Raw genomic sequence first — 22,174 nt, forward strand, 5'->3', positions numbered from 1 at the left:
CTCGCCCTTTGCAGGGGCTGGAACAATATTTGAATGTTACCCACAACTAGCAACCTTCCTACGAACAAAACAAAAAAATAAAAATGACTGCAACAGGCAAAGTAAAAACAGGAGAAATGAATTAAAAACACCTAAAATTAGGATAAAATGTTGTGTTTGTCAATACCCCAGACAAGATATATGTATGAACATTGTTACAATTTTAATATATTCCATTTAATAGTTAGCAAGGATGATTTAAACATGAGAAAAACAGAGTAAAATTATGAGACTAATATATGGTGATGCATATCTATGGATATCTTTACAAAGATAATATATTCCACTCAGTCGTTAGCAAGGATGATTTTGACTTAAGAGAAAGAAATCGGGTTTAAGGTCCACTCGACACAAACTAGGTGATTTTGTGACTAACATATGGTACAATTTTACTGCAATAATTTGCTTGACTGAACAGAAAATCCATGAGGTTGGACAAACAACACTACACCATGTCACCTTCAAGCTGTCACACCACTTAACTCAATGACAGACCTTATGATCTCAAGCCTATTTGTTAGACCAGGGACAAGTTTCATGCAATTTATACAGAATAAATCATCTTATATGAATATGATATGGTAATGAAATGTGAAATATGATACACTATTCAGACTAAGCATATTTCATTTCTCGGGTAAAAGATAACTACAGTGTCAATAGCGGTGGAAGGTTCACAGCAGCATCTTCAGTATTTTCTTGCGGCTGGAAATATTCCGTGGAGAATCAGACAATCAAACTGCGATAGTTCTTGAGAGAACCATGTCCACAAACACAAACAGTTAGTCGCCCATGGGCTGAAAGTTTGAAGTGTTTCTGAGGAATGTATGTGTTTGCGCTTGTAACAGGGTTTAACACGATCAGCAAGATGACTACACAACAAGCACAGGATAAGTGAGTTGGCACGCCCTGTCACCCGCTGATTATCACCTTTTCTCCCAACGGGGTATTTTGGTAAAAAATATTTTAGGAATCAGACCCGCTTATTCCTATCTGTATTTAGGAGCCGATCATTGTATAAAAACATTTGGAAGTATTTTTATGGAGAGTCATTGTAAATCAGGAGGCTACCATACATTCCATATTGAAATCCCTGGAAGAGAAGAGGACATATGCCAAAGCAAGTACTACAAAACAAATCAGTACTCTGGGGTCGAAAAACTTGAAGGAAGGTCAGAGAGCATTTACACTCGAACATAGGAATCTAAGTAAGTGAGCACTTCTGCTCGAACGTAGGTATATGTAGGAGGTCGGCACATGTGGTCAATATTTGGAGTGCCGTAAATCTTGTTGTGATCTTCGCCTTCAGAGATTTCAATACCAGACATCAAATGCCCCTACATGAACACTTCAAAATGTTTCTTCTTATGGGTTTTTTTTACAAGTCCCGCTGCTTTGGTTAAATTGTGCCGATATAAAAGCTTGTCATGCTAGCCAATACAGTTATGCTCGTCTGTGCTGCCACCTACTGTATATAGATCAGAATAATCGCTGTCTGATCCTGCAAATTATACACCAGTTACGCCCCTTTCCTACGATGACCGTGAACGTCCCATTTTGTCACAAAAACTAAATGATTTTTAACAAAGATAGTAGATCTGGCACGACGAACATTCAAGTAACAAAATATAGTACTAATGTTGATAATCAACGGTCATTTGAACTTTTGAAGTCTGTAGTCGGTCATCAGTGAAAAGACGAATTGCGTGGAAAATACCGTTTTTTTTCTTCTGACATTTACTTTGAGGAATACACTTCACAACCACACCAAGCAATTCTATGCCAGACCTGCTAAGGAGCAGCTACAAACGTTTTAAGATGGCGTAGTTTTAAACATATGTAAAATGACCACTTTAAAGTCTCTAACTCAATATCATCCAAATTCTTCAACATTGAAAACACAAATTATTTGTCAATTTAAATCAACATTGATGTTGTGATCTTATCGAGAAAATATGGGCTTCTGATATCCAATATTCAAGACAAAATAAACATTTTACCATTGGTACACTAATCGTGTACCATAATGCTTTTCAGCGTCATTTGTAACAAGGGACTCGACAAACGAGGCTAGGCATATTCCACAAGTCATGTCAAATGGTGACGTCAAATTCTTATCTGGAGAGCATGCGCAATAAATACTATCTGTGTAGAATGGAATAACAAGACGCTAGAGATTGCCATTCGATCAAGACTTCTGGCGTATTCCGCTGAATATAACTGATTAGAAATTACAGTAAAACAGAAACGATTGAATGTAAATCAGTTTATATACATTCATATTACATTATTATATGTGTTGCAACCCATTTGTGTGAATTTCTAGATCCCAAATATTAACGACTTAGTTCCTTTAAGATCACTCACAGAAACTTCCACACGAATCATTCATTCCCAACAACTGCCGGATTTTAAGTCGACAACTAGGCCTATCATACCTGACCAATATCAAAAAATTAGAGACACAACATTTCGGGAAGGAGAGTTTTGAAATTAGGGTTGTCCATTCAAAAAATTTTCACTTCATCCTGTGACTTCTGTCGCCTAGGGGTCCCCATAGACCAAGTATGGTTGAAATTTGCTGACCCCCCGTGCTGTCATTTTTTATACGCCCACATTGAAATGTGGTCGTATATTGTCGTCGCCCCTGTCGGTCCGGTGTCCACAATTGCTTGTGGACGCTCTAGAGGCTTAAGTTAATATCAGATTAACAGTGTTTAAGGTCATAAGACAAAGAATCCTATTGATTTTCAGCGATTTCCGATAATTACTGCCAGAGTTATGGTCCTCGATCACTTCAAAAAATCTTGTGGACGCTCTAGAGGTCAAAGTTAATATCCAACTTTAAATTTATACACAGTGTTTAAAAGGCCAATCCCAATAATATTTTGGAGAATTAAATTGCTTAATTTTGTGTTAAAATCCCTTACCTTAGGGCGGAGCAACTAACTCAGTATATGGGATACGTTTTCAAACAACTTAAACCTGTCAGTCGTCATCTGGAAATAGAGACCGGTGTCCAAATTTGTATTATGCTGTGTCTGGATAAAACCAGACTTTTATTTTATGAAAATAATGTGTAGGTGAAATTTACCTTTCGTTATCAAGTACAGCACATGGGTCAATCACTGTATAGACCTCTAAATGATCGGGAATCGATTATCAGGTCACCCAACGAAGAAATTGACCCGAAATCTTAAAAGGGTTACGTGTCCGGATAAGCAGTTTTGACGGTTACATCCAAACGACTCGATATTTTGAGATGAAATTTTGAGACATGGTAAATACACCACTCCTCTATATTTTAGCGCTTAAATTTCATACTTACTCGGACTTTTATTTTTGAGACTCTGTTCAAATCGGGATAGTCCCTTTAAGGTCATGAGACGAAGAAGGCTATTGATTTTCAACGATTTCCGATAATTTCTGCCAAAGTTATGGCTCTTGATCACTTTGAAAAATCTTGTGACGTTCTAGAGGCTAAAGTTATCATCCGATTGACTTCAGATTGATAATTACTTAATGAGTTGTTACTCTTAATCAGATTTTAGTGTATTATAAATGTTTCATTACCAAAAAAAGTAAAAATATGCGACAATACTTGTTGACTGCCCGGACGATTTATCTGCTGTGGGCGTATGTTTCGTTGCCTGGCAACCTATCTTTACAATTTTTGCATGGTCCTCTCGCAGACGCGTTCTTAATACCAAAGATATATTGCATGGGATGATCAAATGATAGTTTCATTTACTTTTTCTGGCATTTAAATATTAACTGACAAGCAATGTAAATCACAATATCTTAAAAATACATTGTATACTTTGTTCGGGCTTCTAGTTATTGGCCTGTCTTGATTAGCCGAGGACGTTAAACCCCATTTCATTCATTTCATTTCTAGTTATTGATCTTATCTACATCAGTAGGACATTAAACCCCATTTCATTGCTTATCAACAGTTAGATTTGTGTGATGTATATAAACATTTACAAAACCAGTTGTAAAACATGGATGGAGCTGTTCAGAAATATATATGATATTTGTCCCCTGCCTTTCGAAGAAAGCAGGGGACTATTGAAATGGGTTCGTCCGTCTGTCTGTCCGTCACACTTTTTGGGACGCAATAGCTCTCCTTCTAATTGAACTAGAATGTTCAAACTTGGTGTAGGTGTTTATTAGGTCAATGCCCTCATGGAGTTCTGAAAGTTTATTGACTTTCTCGAACTGTTACAATCATATGCTGAATTTCATTTTATTCAATGTCATCTAGTTTACCACCGGATGCCATTTTATTATTGTTTAAGCTACTTTGGGTATTACAAAAGCTACAGATAAGTAAGCTTTACATGAGTATGCAAATATTAAATATACTAGTAAACATCAATAATACTGTATTTAAAGAATTGTCAAAGGATCAAATAAATTGTCATCGCTACAACCTGTAAAAACAATAAACCAACGTACGCAGCGCCAAATGTAAATGAAAACATACAGTAAACACAACTAACCTCTCTTTCAACCTTTTGTTACCTTCATACTTATGATGCAAGTGTAAAGTGCAGACTGTGCATACTTAAATCTTAATCTTAATTATCATATGGAACCGATTGACATGTAACTGCAAAAACAAATTACTGATGTCAAAAACAAAACAAAATAATGTAACAAAGACCAAAAGTTGTTATATGAGGCTGTGTGAGAAGATATCTGATAATTCAAAAAAGTAATTGAATGTCACTACGTATAGTCCAGGAGATATACTCTAAATAAAGCCTGAATCTCAAACAAATTGAAAAAGAAATGTTTTTACCGTTATTATATTGTTTGGACTTTGGTGTTCATCCTATCAAAAGTCGCCACCGATCCCTTGATCCATAATGCAATTTTTCACCAGTCTAAATTACTATATTTAGAACAACACCTGAGAGTTAAAAAAAATGGGGAAGGGGATCTTGAAATTGCTTTTGATAAAATACTTGTAAATCGATTGCGTAAAAAAGACGGACAATGCATCCACTTATGAACCTATTTGGTTTTTTTTTATATCTTAATTAGGTCATTGTGCATAATTAGTGACGTTAATTAGGGCATTATGCATAATGACGTCATAAGATCATGACCTCAAAAATGTTGTTCTGAATTACATAAATCCATACATACAATACAATTATTTATTTTTATCTTCGAACTTTGGGACAACGAAAAAATGGGACATTTTGTCAATTCAGTTTGGGCATAAAAAAGTTGTTTTCTAGGATTTTGATAAAAAAAAAATAACACAATTAGGTGCGATAACAGCAAGCTTTGTTCTAATTTTGGAACACATAAATTGGTATTCACAATAGTAGTAAAATATAGTTTGTGGAATCGAATAGTCAGTAGTTCAAATAAGTTCAATCATGACTAAAGTCAATTGCCGGTGAATTAGAGCAACTTAGTCCCTTGCATTCCTTACATGATATGGAACATTCAAGTCTGTGTTTTCGGCAAGAACACCGATTATACTGTCACAGTTCACTTTGCACTTACATCTTATTATAGAAAGAATGGCTGTCGGAGCAGGATCAATGTCGGTTTGGGTGGGTAGATATAAACCGTTTTCAACTTTCCATCCCCATAATGTTGCATCCATGACCGAGTCGCTCGTCCAATCTTTTATTTGAAGAAAAGCTGATTGAGATTTTCGTCTGCTACTATCACAAGAGTTTAACGGCAAAAACACCGTCTTTTGCTGACTCCCCAGTCATGTTGATAGGGAATGATCAAGCAGACTTTTACCTTTCACTGATTTTAAATCGTCCATTACATTATATATGACCGCTGGCAACGGTCTTGGGATCTTGCAGACACAAACAAACTTCATCACATTAAGCCTCTCTTAGGAGACTGGCCAAACTCCTATAGAACCAACAGGAGGGATGAGGTTGTTTTGTGTCGCTCTCCTATTGGTCATACCTTTTTATACGCCCACATTGAAATGTGGTCGTATATTGTCGTCGACCCCGTCCGTCCGGCCGGCCGGCGTCCACAATTGCTTGTGGACGCTCTAGAGGCTAAAGTTAATATCCGATTGACTTTAAATTTATATACAGTGTTTAAGGCCATGAGACGAAGAAGCCTATTGATTTTCAGCGATTTCTGATAATTACTGCCAGAGTTATGGCCCTTGATCACTTCAAAAAATCTTGTGGACTCTCTAGAGGCCAAAGTTAATATCCGATTGACTTTAAATTTATACACAGTGTTTAAGGTCATGAGACAAAGAAGCCTATTGATTTTCAGCGATTTCCGATAATTACTGCCAGAGTTCTGGCTCTTGATCACTTCAAAAAAATCTTGTGGACTCTCTAGAGGCCAAAGTTAATATCCTATTGACTTTAAATTTATACACAGTGCTTAAGGTCATGAGACGAAAAATCCTATTGATTTTCAGCAATTTACGATAATTACTGCCAGAGTTATGGCCATTGATCACTTTGAAAAATCTTGTGGACGCTCTTAGAGTCTAAAGTTAATATCCGATTGACTTTAAATTTATACACAGTGTTTAAGGTCATGAGACAAAGAAGTCTATTCATTTTCAGTGATTTTCGATAATTACTGCCAGAGTTATGGCCCTTGATCACTTCAAAAAACCTTGTGGATGCTCTAAAGGCTAAAGTTAATATCTGATTGACTTTAAATTTATACACAGTGTTTGAGGTCACGAGGCGAAGAATCCTATTGATTTTCAAAGATTTCTGATAATTACTGCCAAAGTTATGGCCCTTGATCACTTTGAAAAATCTTGTGGACGCTCTAGAGGCCAAAGTTAATATCCGATTGACTTCAGATTGATACACAGAGTTTAAGATCTTGAGACGAACAAGTATATTGATTTTCAATGAATTTTTATGACTTTGAACAGCTAAATCCATGATACAGTATTAAAAGTTTTGTATACAAAATGTTAGCATGGTTTTCTGAGTTGTTGCTCTTAATCAGATTTTAGTGTATTATAAATGTTTCATTACCGAAAAAAGTAAAAATATGCAACAACTCTTGTTGACTGTTCGGACGATTTAGCTGCTGTGGGCGTATGTTTCGTTGCCTGGCAACCTATCTTTAACTCATATTTTCATTTTGAAGCGAGAGCCTCAACCAGAATGTGTTCACTGTCATGTTCCTTTGACAGTGAAACACATCTTGATTGAGTGCAATCATCTCAAGTATATTAGAACTAAATATTACCGTTGCCAGTCAATACGTCAGCTATTTGCTCAACCGGAGCTATATGATAAAGTACTAACATTTTTAAAAGAGACAAACTTTTATTCTCAATTTTAATTGTATATATTTAATCATGTACATCGTTTTAAATATTTATATATGTAAAAGATTTGTTATGTTTATTTTTAATTATATTTTCTGTGATATTTGTTTTTATTTACATATATAAATTCATTTATGTGATATCGTTTTAATTTGTCTCGTTAGATTCACCATATGTTTGGCGCAATATAGCCCGGTTGGAGCTGACGTGCCATTAAACAACATTTCATTTCATTTCATTTCATTTTGTCTCTTGATTCATGATGTAGTTTTACAATAATATTTTCGGCGAATCTCGCCACATCATCAGAACTAAGACACTTTTGGAATTTGTCGAATTCACCTTGGAGATAAACACTTGTTCGCACTATTTGGTATTCTACATGCATAATAACAGAACAATATTAATAAGTCTGTGTCTTCACCGATTAATGTAGTGGGGAAATTTACGGTAGATTCCACAGCAGTTTTAACTATCAACACATCTGCATCAGATTTTTCTTGGATAACTCTGCAGCCTATACTTCCAAGGGTTAAAGATAACATATCGATGAAGGTTTGCTTGTTTTGAGAATTAGCTAGAAAGTGGTCCTTTTTCGAATGGAAGGGCGTATCACCAGTAAATAATACATTTGTGCTCATTATGCCTTCGATCGACGTTGGTGGGTTACATCCTTCATTGAAGGGCCGGACATGTATCCGTGAAATACAATAGTTGGATATCCGTATCTCGTATTATAGTTGGCATACAGTTGACAAATTTCAGATAATGTCAATCCTCTAGACCAAGGAAGTTGATGTAAAAGTGAACCACCATCTACAACATACTCCATATCAGCGTCAGTTCTCTCATCCGCTGAACAATCACCCAAAGACCAGATAACATCTGCTAATGTAGACTTATGGGCTTCCCTCATACATCCACTGTTATTAAATAGCGCAGAAGGAACAGAACTGAGTTCATATCTTCAGTAACGTCTGTAGCAGCAACCAACAAGCGTTGAAAAAAGAAGTTGTGTGCTAACTCGCACTGTTTCATTTTCTAGTTTGAGAAAAGAATGTTGATCCATAGTAATAACTTGCTTTCTCTTCAGAAAAGATAATTCCATTACAGGTTGGTCCTTAATATTCTCTATAATGTCTTCTCCGACGGTTTTAGTCAAGTGAAAATTTACATTGTCTTTAGCAAATGGATTTCTCTCTTTCAAAAAGTCGAAAACTGTAATTAAATTTTCTGTCTCTTTTTTGTCTTGAACCAAACATTTCCTTGTGTGTGTTGTTCACTGGACGAAAATGAAATCTCTGTGAGGGTTTGCATACTCGAATTAATTGCAGCACACATGGGCACAGCAAGCAACCATTGAACGCGTTGAGTATCGATCATTCCTTTGCCCCTCGTCATTCCACCTGTGGATTTTAAGCTTCGCATTAAAGTCTGCTCAATAGTAAGGTCTGTAGACAAACCTGTCCAGAACCGATCACTTCTGCGCACTACATGATGTCCATCCATGAACTCCGTATATACTTTCGGGTGGTCACTAGGAAGTTCATACATTTGTTGCAGATAGATAGGCTGACTTTACGTATAAATTGTGACCTGTAGCTGCCAGGTAAGGAAGCCAATCAGCAACTGTTTTGAGGTGTAACTCCCAATCTCCTATTCTTTCGGCTTTAATAAACCTTTGTATTATGTCAACGGTTTCCATATATTGAATCCACATACCTACAGTAGGATATTGCAGTGACTTTCATACCAATAGTCTTGCTCAACAGTTGATCGTACAAAGAAGCAATAACACCAACGTCTTTATCCACATGGTCTTGTGAATCTTCTAGTTCTCTGTCTTGGGGGGTAACGGATAAACCATATATATCTGAAACAATCAGCATATTTAGTGCTGAATCAACTAGAAGATGTCTACGGACAGCTCGAGAGATTGCCTTTCCACTAAACATGTGCTGTACAGCATTTGTAGCGTAAACTGTTTCCATTGCCTCTTGCAAGCCGGAAGACCGCATTAGATGCCCAACACTGCCAAAAAAACTCATCTTTAAATGAAATCCACCAAGTCGTAGTACAATGTTCTTTAACGGACTGTCTTCCCTCTCCCTTTAAATAATAATGAAAGCTTTCCAGTAAAGGGGCTGATCAAATGTTACAATTGGAGTTATTTGGTGTTTTTTCAGCTTGCTCCCCCTGTGAAAATACACACTGAAATTTAAGTGAAATCTCACTGAATTTTCAGTGAGAGATTTCGTCAAAATATTATTGAAATTTCAGTGAGATTTCACTGAAATTTCAATGAGATTTCAGTGAGATCTCAATAAAATTTTGACCAAATTTCTCACTGAAATTTCAATGAAATCTCACTGAAATTTCAATGAAATCTCACTGAAATTTCAGTAAAATCTCACTGAAATTTCAGTAAAATCTCACTGAAATTTCAGTAAAATCTCACTGAAATTTCAATAACATTTTGACTAAATCTCTCACTGAAATTTTACTGAAATTTTACTGAAATCTCACTGAAATTTTACTGAAATCTCACTGAAATTTTACTGAAATCTCATTACTATTTCAAAGTCTTTATTAACATGCATTCTGAAAAAAAAACTCCAAACAATTACAATATTACTATATTATTAATTATCCCTCAAATTTCTGTATTCCGTCTTATAAATTTTCTTTTTCTTCTAGTGTCGTCCTTTTCTTCGATGATAATAAAAATATATGGCCTGAAATGACACAATCAAAATAATATTAAATAAAGATAGGAATGTGCCATGCAGTGTGCTGTTAGAGCATTCAGCAGTTTCAAAATTATCCTGTCAAAAACAAAGCAAATATAAATTTGGGGATAAATATGCATTTACTCTTAAAATATCTTTTGATTTATTTTTAGTGGATCCGTAATATATATAGACAGAACCGTTTTACCTTATTTTTTAAAAAACAAAACATAGCCAGGTCTACTAGAATTTAAACAACTATACTCGCCATGGCTGCTTTTGAAAATACGCCTTATCAGTACATCCATTTTATAATTAACTACTTCGGAATTTATCCAACAAACCATTCTTTGATAGGTGTTTTGGGGGTGAAGAAGATAAATTAACGACAGACTTGACCTATTCAAAATGCCTATGCATAAATGAAATAAAAATTAATTTAATAAAATTTTGAATGTACAGAAAGGTTTATCATTTGTAAAGGGAATAACATTCTGGTGATTCGAAGTTCTATGTTTGAAGCTACATTATAATAATACTTCCGGTTTTCGAAGTTACAATATTTCCGGTTTTGAGAAAACTAGGTAATCTGACACATTGTAATGATCCCGTACGATGTCGGATGTGACAGAGGGCACTGTATATACTTCCCAGTTCGAAAATTTACATTACAAGTCTGGTGGTATATAGCATCAGCTGCGGGTAAATCCAGAGCATACTCTAGTCGGGCAAGAACTTGATTCCCCCATGCATCATTCCTTTTTATACGCCCACATTTTCATGTGGACGTATATTGTCGTCGCCCCTGTCCGTCCGTCCGTCTGTCCGTCCACAATTGTTTGTGAACAGTCTACAGGTCACAATTTTTATCCGATTTCAATGAAACTTGAAATATAGGTTTATCACTCTAAGATCTTAGTTCCTTTCGATATTGGCATCTATCGAACCATAACTTCATGGATTATGGCCCCTGATTGTACGAAAAATCACGTTTTTGGCTTGTGAACACTGTAGAGGTCACAATTTTTATCCGATTTTGTTGAAACTTGAAATGTAAGTTTATAACCAAAAGATCTCGGTTCCTTTCGATATTCGCGCATATCGGACCGTAACTTTCTGAATTATCGCCCCCTGATTGTACGCAAAAACGCGTTTTTTGGCTTGTGGACCCTATAGAGGTCATAATTTTTATCCGATTTAAAAAAACGTATAATTATATCACCGTTAAAATCTAAGGACGACTGAGTTCGAATTTCGTGAAAATCGGCCAAAAACTGACAGATAAAATGTCCGCCCTTCGTTCTCAAATAGCGTAAAAATATGGTATATCAAGGTTGTGGACCCAATAGAGGCTACAATTTTTATCCGATTTTGTTGAAACTTGAAATGTAAGTTTATAACCCAAAGATCTTGGTTCATTTCGATATTCGCGCATATCGGACCGTAACTTACTGAATTATGGCCCCTGATATTACGAAAAATCGCGTTTTTAGCTTGTGGACCCTATAGAGGTCATAATTTTTATCCGATTTTAAAAAACGTATTATTATATCACCGTTACACCCTAAGGATGATTGAGTTCGAATTTCGTGAATGGCCGCCCCTCGTTCTCAAATTGCGTAAAAATATGGTATACCGTATCAAGGTTGTGGACCCTATAGAGGTCACAATTTGTATCCGATTTTGTTGAAACTTGAAATGTAAGTTTATAACTCAAAGATCTTGGTTCCTGTCGATATTTGCGCATATCGAATTGTAATTTCCTGAATTATGGCCCTTGATTGTAGGAAAAATCACTTTCGTTTTAGCTTGTTTTCTATCCATCTCTCGAAAATGTGGGCGTATCCTGTCTGGCAGCCGCTGGTTAAACAAATTTCTCTTACAATATTTTGAAAACAGGAAAGACTTCAAAACCTCTTTTATTCCCGTTAAGTTTGGCATTCTGTTGACAAAAAAGACAATGTTTTTCAAAATCGGACCCGTCTTCTTCTGACCGAGGCCTTCTATACTCTTCAGATAAATTGCCACTATGCTGGGAACAACGGAACTCCTTTTTTCTACAGAAGTTAAGCCTACAGTCTCTATGTACAGCTTATTGTGGGGTGACGTTAGTAGAAAGATTTAGCTTTTCACTAATGGAGTTTATAATTTCACAAGCCTTCTGTCCAAGAATTACTACTGGTTGTTTGTCGTCTAAAAATTTCAGGGGAGAATTGACTTGATAAATAAATGAGCATTTATGTCGTCGCTGGGCTTCCATAGATTTTTTCACGATAAAGGCTTCATCACGTCATTGAAACGACTGATTACTAGTGTTTGCCTAAATCTGACGATAAAATTTGACATAAATTAAATGCATAACTATTGAATATAAATTATTTTAAATTTAGAATGATAAGTTTGAAAGGAATCTCATTAATTGATATGCATGCATCAAATTTAACGAGACGTTGCCAAGGGCTAATTGAAGTACATTGCTTAATCGTGTAACGTCACGTTACTTTCAGTCTGAATTGAAATAATTACCGAAATTCAATATAATTAGGAATCTTAAAACTTACTTTGTTGATTTCTACTCTGCCTAAGACGTTTTGTTGATATCAGCTAGTGTCGTCTGCTACTTCCGGCTACGAATTAATCAACTACAGAAGCCCGCCGAGGCCTTAGTTTAACGTTACTATATAATAGTCACACATTTGTTTTACCTGTATATCAAAAACGGCAGGTTCTACCAACGTCGATTTTTGTCCCCCGCCTTTCGAAGAAAGCAGGGGACTATTAAAATGGGTTCGTCCGTCTGTCCGTCTGTCCGTCTGTCCGTCTGTCTGTCTGTCTGTCTGTCTGTCTGTCTGTCTGTCTGTCTCTCCGTCCGTCTGTCCGTCTGTCTGTCCGTCACACTTTTTGGGACACAATAACTCTCTTCCTAATTGAGCTAGAATGTTCAAACTTGGTGTATGTATTTATTAGGTCAATGCCTTGATGGAGTTCGAAGATGAGCATTTTCCGCTTAGGGTAAGCAGAGATAAGCAATTTGATTGGTTGATGCTTTGGGACACGATAACTCTCTTCCTAATTGGGCTAGAATGTTCAAACTTGGTGTATGTGTTGATTAGGTCAATGCCTTGATGGAGTTCGAAGATGAGCATTTTCCGCTTAGGGTAAGCAGAGATAAGCAATTTGATTGGTTGATGCTTTGGGACACGATAACTTTTAATTGAGCTAGAATGTTCAAACTTGGTGTATGTGTTTATTAGGTCAATGCCTTGATGGAGTTCGAAGATGAGCATTTTCCGCTTAGGGTAAGCAGAGATAAGCAATTTGATTGGTTGATACTTTGGGGCACGATAACTCTCTTCCTAATTGAGCTAGAATGTTCAAACTTGGTGTATGTGTTGATTAGGTCACTGCCTTGATGGAGTTCGAAGATGAGCATTTTCCGCTTAGGGTAAGCAGAGATAAGCAATTTGATTGGTTGATGCTTTGGGACACGATAACTTTAGTTCTAATTAAGTGAGATTGATGAAACTTGGTGTATAGTTTCATTACAGTAATACCTTGACTAAGTTTGATAATGAGCATTTTCTGCTCAGGGTAAGCAGAGCGATACGCAATTTGATTTTTATATGTGTCCTCTAATTATTTTCCTATTTCGGCGGGGGACATCAGCCTCACTGTTGGCTTGTTTATATATTTTAGATACATCCGTACAGAGTTGAACAGAGCAAAATTTATTTCTTTTGCAATTTGTTTTGGGTAATTACTGATATCTCCTGGACTAGTAAGGGAAAATGAGAAAAATAGAAATAGTCGGTACATTGCCTTGTTGTCCCCCACCTTTCGAAGAAAGCAGGGGACTATTAAAATGACTCTATCTGCCCGTCCATCACACTTTTTGGGACACAATAACTCTCCTTCTAATTGAGCTAGAATGTCCAAACTTGTTGTGGGTGTTTAGTAGGTCAATGCCTTGATGGAGTTCGAAGATGAACATTTTCTGCTTAGGGTAAGCAGAGATAAGCAATTTGATTGGTTGATGCTTTGGGACATGATAACTTTAGTTCTAATTAAGTGAGAGTGATGAAACTTTGTGTATAGTTTCATTACATCGATACCTTGACTAAGTTCGATAATGAGCATTTTCTGCTCAGGGTAAGTAGAGCGATAAGCAGTTTGATTGGTCGAGACTTTGGAACACAATAACTCTCCTTCTAATTGAGGTAGAATGTTCAAACTTGGCGTAGGCGTTCATCTGAATGCCTTGATGGAGTTTGATGATAAACATTCTCTGCTTACAGTAAGCAGAGATAAGAAATCTGATTGGTTGATGCTTTGGGGCAGGATAACTTTGGTTATATTTAAGTAAGAGTGATGGACTCCAGGTACAGATTCATTATATCATTACCTTGACTAAGTTCAATGATTAACATTTCGAGCTAAAGCTAAGCAGAGCTAAGCAATTTCATTGGTCAATGCTTTGGGACAAGATAACTTTGATTCTATATGATAGAGAGTGATGAAACTTAGTGTATAGTTGAAAATCAGTTTGATTGCTTGATACTTTTGAAAAAAAAAAATGTGCGATTAATTAATATGTGTCATCTGTTTATTTTGGGATTTTGGCGGGGGACATCAGCCTCACTGTTGGCTTGTTTAATACTTAAATATTACATAAAAAAAACCCAACTTTTATTATTATTAAAAAAGACACTTTCCATGAAATCTCCAACCTGTGCCAATTGAATGCTGTTATTTATATCTTAATTTTTGTGGTTCTCAAATTTATAGCTTACAAATATTTCCATTTTATATGAAATGGTGTTTCAGGGTGCAAACTTGAAAATAAAAATGGGCTTGATTTTTTAAACCCAAATTATCTCACCTGATACACACATTATACATATCTTATACCATACTGAGTTTCAACATTGGAGTGCTAACAATTGAAAACTTACTATTGCTAACATGCTATATGTATATTCGACATTGTCATGGAAATGTGGTCGTATTTTGTCGTTGTCCCCGTCCTCCGTCGTCCACAATTCCTTGTGATCACTCTATAGACTACATTTATCATGTGATTGTTTTGAAATTGATATATGTTATTTATATTAGTGAGATGGAGAAACCTATTTAATTTCAATAATTTCTGTTAATTTCTTCTTGAGTTTTGGCCCTTGTTTCAATTTATTGCACCTTGTGAACCCTCTAACGACTAAAATTATCATCTGATCTGTATGACACTGATGGGCAACCTTTAAATTAGTGAAACGAAGAAGCCTATTGTATTTCAGTGATTTCCGTTAATTATGTCTAGAGTTATGGCCCTTGATTCACTTTGTTGAACCATGTGAACACTGTAACAACAAAAGTTATCATCCGGTCTGTATGATATTCATATGCATTATTTAAATGAGTAACATGAAGAAGCCTATTGAATTTCCGTTAAATAGGTCTAGAGTTATGGCCCTTGTTTCACTTTGTTGAATAATGTAAACGCTCTAATGAGAAAAGTTATCATCCAATCTTTATGAAATTTGTATGAATTATTAAAATTAGTGAAACGAAGAATCCTATTGAATTTCAGCAATTTCCATTAATTATGTCTAAGAGATATGACCATTGTTTCACTTTGTAGAACCCTGTGAATGCTCTAATGAAACCTTTTAAATTTCTTTTAATGACTTCTAGAAATATGGCCCTTGTGTCTCTTTGTAGAACTTTGTGAAGATTTATGAACTGATCAATATGGATTAGTATTAAATTTATAATCTGCTTCCTTGTTTCACTTTAATAACTATTAAGGTCAGTTACAAACACACAAGCTACAAGCAGGCCTACCATTGTAAATAATAGATTTTGGCATGGGTAATAATTATTACCAATGTCTTCAGTATTGTTAATATTTCATATGACAGAGACAAGTATAAGTCCTCAGATTATATATATTTTAATAAGGGTTTCACACGGCGTAGCTTGTGTGAAACACTATTGTTTTTGTTAAGATTCTTCTTATTATTATTTTTTTTTTTCCACTTGAGCATATCTCAGAAACTACTTGTCTAAGTGGGTGTGACTTAGAGATTAAAGCTATTTCGAACGTTCTGCGACTATGCGAAATGTCCGAAACGCCAAAAGTGTCGTTTTTTGAAATATTGCAGTAATATTAACAATAATCGTCGGATTTTAACATTGGATACATTTTGACATAGCCTGAGACAAGGCACATAGTTACGGTAGTTTAGATTTTTGATTTTCGACGAATCTTCGGAGATATTAGGTGCCAAATTTTGAAAATTTAAATTTTGACAAAAAACTTTTTTATTAATGAAAATTTTTTTATGGCATTTTACCCAGGGTTAAGGGGTCGTCTGATTTGATCAAAATTGTGAACATTTTTTGTCTCGATAATTTTTCTTGGCCGCTATTGGCTAATTCAATTTATAGGTTCTAGGTTAATTATTTATTGTCCGATTTTTATAAAACAAAGTTGATATGCTCCATGGTACAAATTCTCAATTTTTTTATTACCGGTAAAGTTTTCTATCGGCACCGGATGTGACGCAATTTTGCTAAAAAGTCCAATTTTGTCGAGTCGGAACGTCTTTTCACTAGCAAATGTTAATTTCTGCAAATCTGATAGATCAAGATAAATGTCCCTACAAAAGGCGCACAAAATGTCGGACTCGCTGTTTTTAATTTTGGTTTCGTATTTGCGCCATTTCGATTTAAAGGTGTAAAAATGAGCTATTTACAACCCATTCAGTGTTTTCATATTTCAAAATATTTCTTCGCAACTATCATAAACTTGTAGCATTAATCCATACGAAGAGAATCTATGTAAAAATTTAGTTGTAATATGAGTATTTGCCGAGAAATGGTCAATTTTGCATGAGTCACCTTTTACGCTATTTTTCCTGTAAAAGAGCCAATTATTATTGGATTTTCATAAAAAAATGACATCATTTGATGCGTAATGTCAATTTTGACGAGTTCAAACCAATTTTAGCTTTTTCATTGTCACCGAAAATGGCGCCATTTGGGCAAAAAATGTATTTATAGCCTTCAATTAGATATTTTATTCAAACGAGTCTGATTTGTAATGTTTTCAAAATTATGATATTTGATTCCAATCAACTAATAGAATGAACCCATACGATCATATAGATATCACAACATGTTTTCTAACTTGTTCAGTTGCAGAGAAATAAGCGCTTTTCAGCAGGTCACTTTTCAAAGGTTTTGGTCCATAAAAGTGGCAATTATTATTCGATTTTCATAAAAATTTCACTGTGTGATACCTAACGCCATTTACGATTTCATACAAGTAATTTAGTATTTTCATTATCACCGGACTACGTCAGTTTGTCAAAAAATGTATTTTTAGCCTCTAAAACAAGTAATTGTTTGAAGTAAGCGATATTCATTATTGGTGTAAAATTATGATATTTGATTCCTATGGACAAATAGTATTAATCAATACGATCATATTGATATCACAAAATTGTTTCTAACACCTTCCCTTGCCGAGAAATAACCAATTTTGTCAGGATCACTTTTTAAGATTTTTCGCATTTTAATTTCAGTGTATGGGTTCTGGGTTAATTATTTATTCCCTGATTTGTGTAAAAGAAAAGCCCACCTGGTGCAAATTTTCAACTTACTTCTACATATAAAAGTTTCTGACGGCACCGGAAGTGACGTAATTTTGCCCAAAACTTCAATTTTGACATGTCGAAAGGTCTTTTAAAAAGCAAATATTAATGTTTACAAATCTAATAGATCAAGATGAATGCTCATACTAAAGACGCAAAATATGTCTTTCTTTGTTTTGTTTTTTTTATTTTGGTTTTGCATTTGCATCATTTTGATTTAAAGCTGAAAAAAGGTGTAAAAATGAGCTATTTACAATGCATTCATATTTTTCATATTTTAAAATATTTCTTGACAACTTTCACGAACCTGTAGCATTAATCCATACGATGACAATTTATGTCAAAATTAGTTTGTAATATTAGCAGTTGCCAAGAAATAGGCTATTTTGCATGAGTCACTTTTCACGTTATTTTGCCTGTAAAAGAGTTAATTTAATCCGATTTTCTTTTTTTTCACCATATGATGCCTAATGCCATTTTTGACAGGGCCGATCCAATTTTACATTTTCAGTGTCACCGGAAATGGCGTCATATGGGCAAAAACTGTATTTATAGCCTTCAAAACAGATATTTTTTTCAGAGGAGTCTGATTTGTAATGTTTTTAAATTTATGACATTTGATTGCAATCAACAAATAGAATGAATCAATACGATCATACAGATACCACAAAATGGTTCCTAACTTTTACGGTTACAGAGAAATAGACGATTTTCTACAAGTCACTTTTCAAGGTTTTTGGTCTATAAAAGTGTCAATTATTATTTGATTTTCATAAAATTTTCACCATGTGATGCCTGATGCCATTTATAATTTCATGGAACTAATTTAACATTTTCATTATCACCGGAAGTAATGTCATTTTGGCAAAAACTGTATTTTTAGCCTTCAAAACAAATATTTTTTGAAGTGAGTTATATTTATTATTCGTTTAACATTATATTTGATTCCAATGGACATATAGATTGGATCAATACGATCATATAGATGTCCAAAAATTGCTTCTACCATCTTTCTTTGTCGAGAAATAACCAATTTTTTCAGGATCACTTTTTAAAACTTTTTTCACATTTTAGGTTCCCATTAGATAGTCAGCTAACTTAGTGGTAAGTTAGTAATAAATTTTGTCAGGATCACATTTTTGACATATCTAACGCATGGTAACAAATGTATAAATGGAATTGATATTGCTGGATTTGGTAGATTCTACGTCCATTTCATAACACGTGTGCAATGCTTACGTTGAAATCTGTTTAAAGGTTTCATTGGTACCGAATGTGACATGAGTTCAAGGGTAACGAGGCACCGAAAGTGACATAAGTTCAAGGGTAACGTGGCACCAGTGAAACCCGTCATTACTGCGTCGCAGTTGTAGTGTCACTTTAAGATTTGAAACAATGATTTTGTATGTCTGTCAGTAAGGAGATCTTTGATTAGGACCAAATGTCTAGAAATGGAATTTTAACTTGTCAGTATTAATTATAGAGATGCTTAGTGTCTAGTAAAGAGTTATGGCCCTTGTTTCACTTTATTGAACCTTGTGAATGCTCTCAAGCCAAAAGTTATCATCCGATCTTTCTGAAATTTATATGCATTATTTAAAGTTGCAATTTCATATTTTTAAGTTATATTTTTAAAATTTATTAAAATAAAGCCTTAAAATAGATGGTATCTATAAACAGTCCTACCTTGTTAAAGAATAATCCTATTAATCCTATAATTCACTATTGCCAGTTGAGAAATTGGCAAAAATATCATTTTTAACTCCAAATTCTAACGTTTGAAGATAGCTATTCCATGGGGGGAATAGAAAAACAAGGGAGGTAATTGTGTTATTATTTCTGGGGTCAAAGGATTTTTAAGAGGGAGGATAATACCTATGATCGTATAATAGTGAGTTGACAACCTATTGAGCAAAAGACATAGAAATAATTATGTTTTGACTTTCTTAGAAAATATGAAATTATCGCTTTAAATTAATGAAACGAAGAAGCCTATTGAATTTCAGCAACCTATCTTTGTACTATTCCAACAATTAGAAATTGGTAGATTCTTTTTGAGAGAACTGAACAGGACATTCCAAATTTCTAAAGAATGTATTCTGCTTTTCCATTCTTGTGGTTGTGAGATGTCATGATTTTTGTAATGTGTACATGATATTTCAAACTCTGATCTTACTTATCTTGTTAAGTTAGATTAGTTGAACAATATTGGAAATTATCAATAATTCTGAGCTAGCATACAATAACTGTGAAAAATCCAAATTTTTGTAATGTGTACATGATATTTCAAACTCTGAATCTTGTTAAGTTAGATTAGTTGAACAATATTGGAAATTATCAGTAATTCTGAGCTAGCATACAATAACTGTGAAAGACTTTGATATGGTCTTAAAAAATCCAAATTTTGTTTTTATATCTGACCTTAATGTTATGAGATCAATAAATGGAGACCTCGTCCATCTTGTAGACTGAGATTTGCTACATGTATAATGGTTTGTGTTGCCTGTTCTATTATTTAAGTAGATTTTGATGTGTTGATGATATTTTGATGTGATGAGAGTAGGTATCGTATTGAAAGATTTTGTCTGTAAGATTTATGTTCAAATCATTACTCAGTAATATCCTACAGATAAAACTCAAAATCTCCCTAATTCCTTGTACTATATTGAAGTACAAAGTTTGATAGCTCTAGAGGCTAAAGTTAATATCCGATTGCCTTTAAATTTATACACAGTGTTTAAGGTCATGAGACGTTGTAGAGGCTAAAGTTAATATCATAATATCATAAAGTGAAGAATCATATTGATTTTCAACGATTTCGGATAATTACTGCCAAAGTTATGGCCCATGATCACTTTGAAAAATTTTGTGACGCTCTAGAGGCTAAAGTTATCACCCGATTGACTTCAGATTGATACACAGAGTTTAAGGTCTTGAGACGAACAAGTATATTGATTTTCAATGAATCTTTATGACTTGAACAGCTAAATCCATGATGTTAAAAGTTTCGTATACTAAACGTTAGCATGAGGCAGAACTTTATAAAAACCAAACAAATTCTAATGGTTTTCTGATAATTACTTAATGAGTTGTTACTCTTAATCAGATTTTAATGTATTATAAATGTTTCATTACAGAAAAAAGTAAAAAATATGCGACAACTCTTGTTGACTGCCCGGATGATATAGCTGCTGTGGGCGTATGTTACGTTGCCTGGCAACCTATCTTTGTTATTCTAAGAGTGCTGCATGGCTATATACTTCTTCTTGAGTTATAAATCTAAAAGAATACAGTGAAAATTTATATTACAGGTATAGTTCATGAAATTCCACGAATTGGCTCTGATGGTGAGAGTGAAGAGGTGTCTGGAACATCAGATGAAAAAGATGATAATATATCTCCTGTTAAACGAAGAAATAAAAACCGTAGAATAAATGAGGTAAGATTGCCTTGTTTGCTAAAATGTATAAAATAATAAGAGTGCGTGGAAGACCAAATTATCCAAGGCATCAGGCATATTACAGGTCTGTCACCTATGTAGATTGTGAGCTCAAGGGAATAGGTATACATGACAAAGATTTTCTCTTGGTCTCTGGTGTCCTCCATTTGTAGGAAATTTAATGAAATAAAGATATACTTGTACCAATACCATACTGTAGTACCCAAATGATTTAGTATTGAGTGAATGTTGCCCCCTCCCTTCTCATCTCCTCAAATGTTGTTAAAGTCAACTCACATCACAGATAATGATTACTGGGTACCAGTGATGGGATTTCAAATTTATTCTTGTCAGATATTTTTCCCGAAAATAAAGGGGCATAACTCATCGTTATTTAAGCAAGCATTTTCAAACCAAAATTATGAATCACGTGTCCAGAAAATATTCAAATTCATATGTAATAAAAAAAAGGCGCACCTCGTTATTTTTTTTATGTTTAATTCCTGTACGGTATTCAAATTTATGTCAATAATATTCCTACAAAATTAGGTGACATTGTAATACCATAGAATGAAAGTGTGCCAACTACTGCCAATCCGTACCTGTTTCAAATTCCTCCAAAATTACCGTATTTTTCGGGTCATTAGACTTACATACGGAAGGTAAAAAAATGAAATTCCGAAATTTATTTTGCAGTAAATGTCACTCTACCACAACGAGCTGGTGACACCAACTGCTGAATAATCGGATTCGACTCCAGCACACGTATCGTCTGAAACAATTAAAGATACATTATGGGAGATTTGATAATGAGTTGGCAGTTCTTACTATAATAGTTAAAAACTAGATAATGTAAAGGCAATTTGCTGAAAATTTCATTCAAATTGATCCACTGAGAACTAAGCGGTTGAAATTTCCGGCTAGCCTTGATCATCATTACTAAAGTCAGTACGATAAACAGCATAGTCTTGATTATCCATTTAATCATTAAATCGTGAAGGAAAGT

The 22,174-nt window shown here is 34.6% G+C and overlaps 1 protein-coding gene across 2 annotated transcripts in view; it reads left to right on the forward strand.

The window, feature by feature from the left end:
- The window catches only part of LOC126828368 (cyclin-dependent kinase 17), a 162,691-nt gene that overhangs the window by 53,167 nt on the left and 87,350 nt on the right, over positions 1 to 22,174 (forward strand). For both annotated transcript variants that reach the window (XM_050558137.2, XM_050558136.2), the window contains one exon: positions 21,041 to 21,168. In XM_050558137.2, coding sequence (XP_050414094.1) covers positions 21,041 to 21,168 — 128 coding nt within the window. The remainder of the gene's footprint in view (positions 1 to 21,040; positions 21,169 to 22,174) is intronic.

The sequence above is a fragment of the Patella vulgata genome, chromosome 7 (genome assembly GCF_932274485.2).
Source record: "Patella vulgata chromosome 7, xgPatVulg1.2, whole genome shotgun sequence".
Classification (NCBI taxonomy): domain Eukaryota; kingdom Metazoa; phylum Mollusca; class Gastropoda; family Patellidae; genus Patella; species Patella vulgata.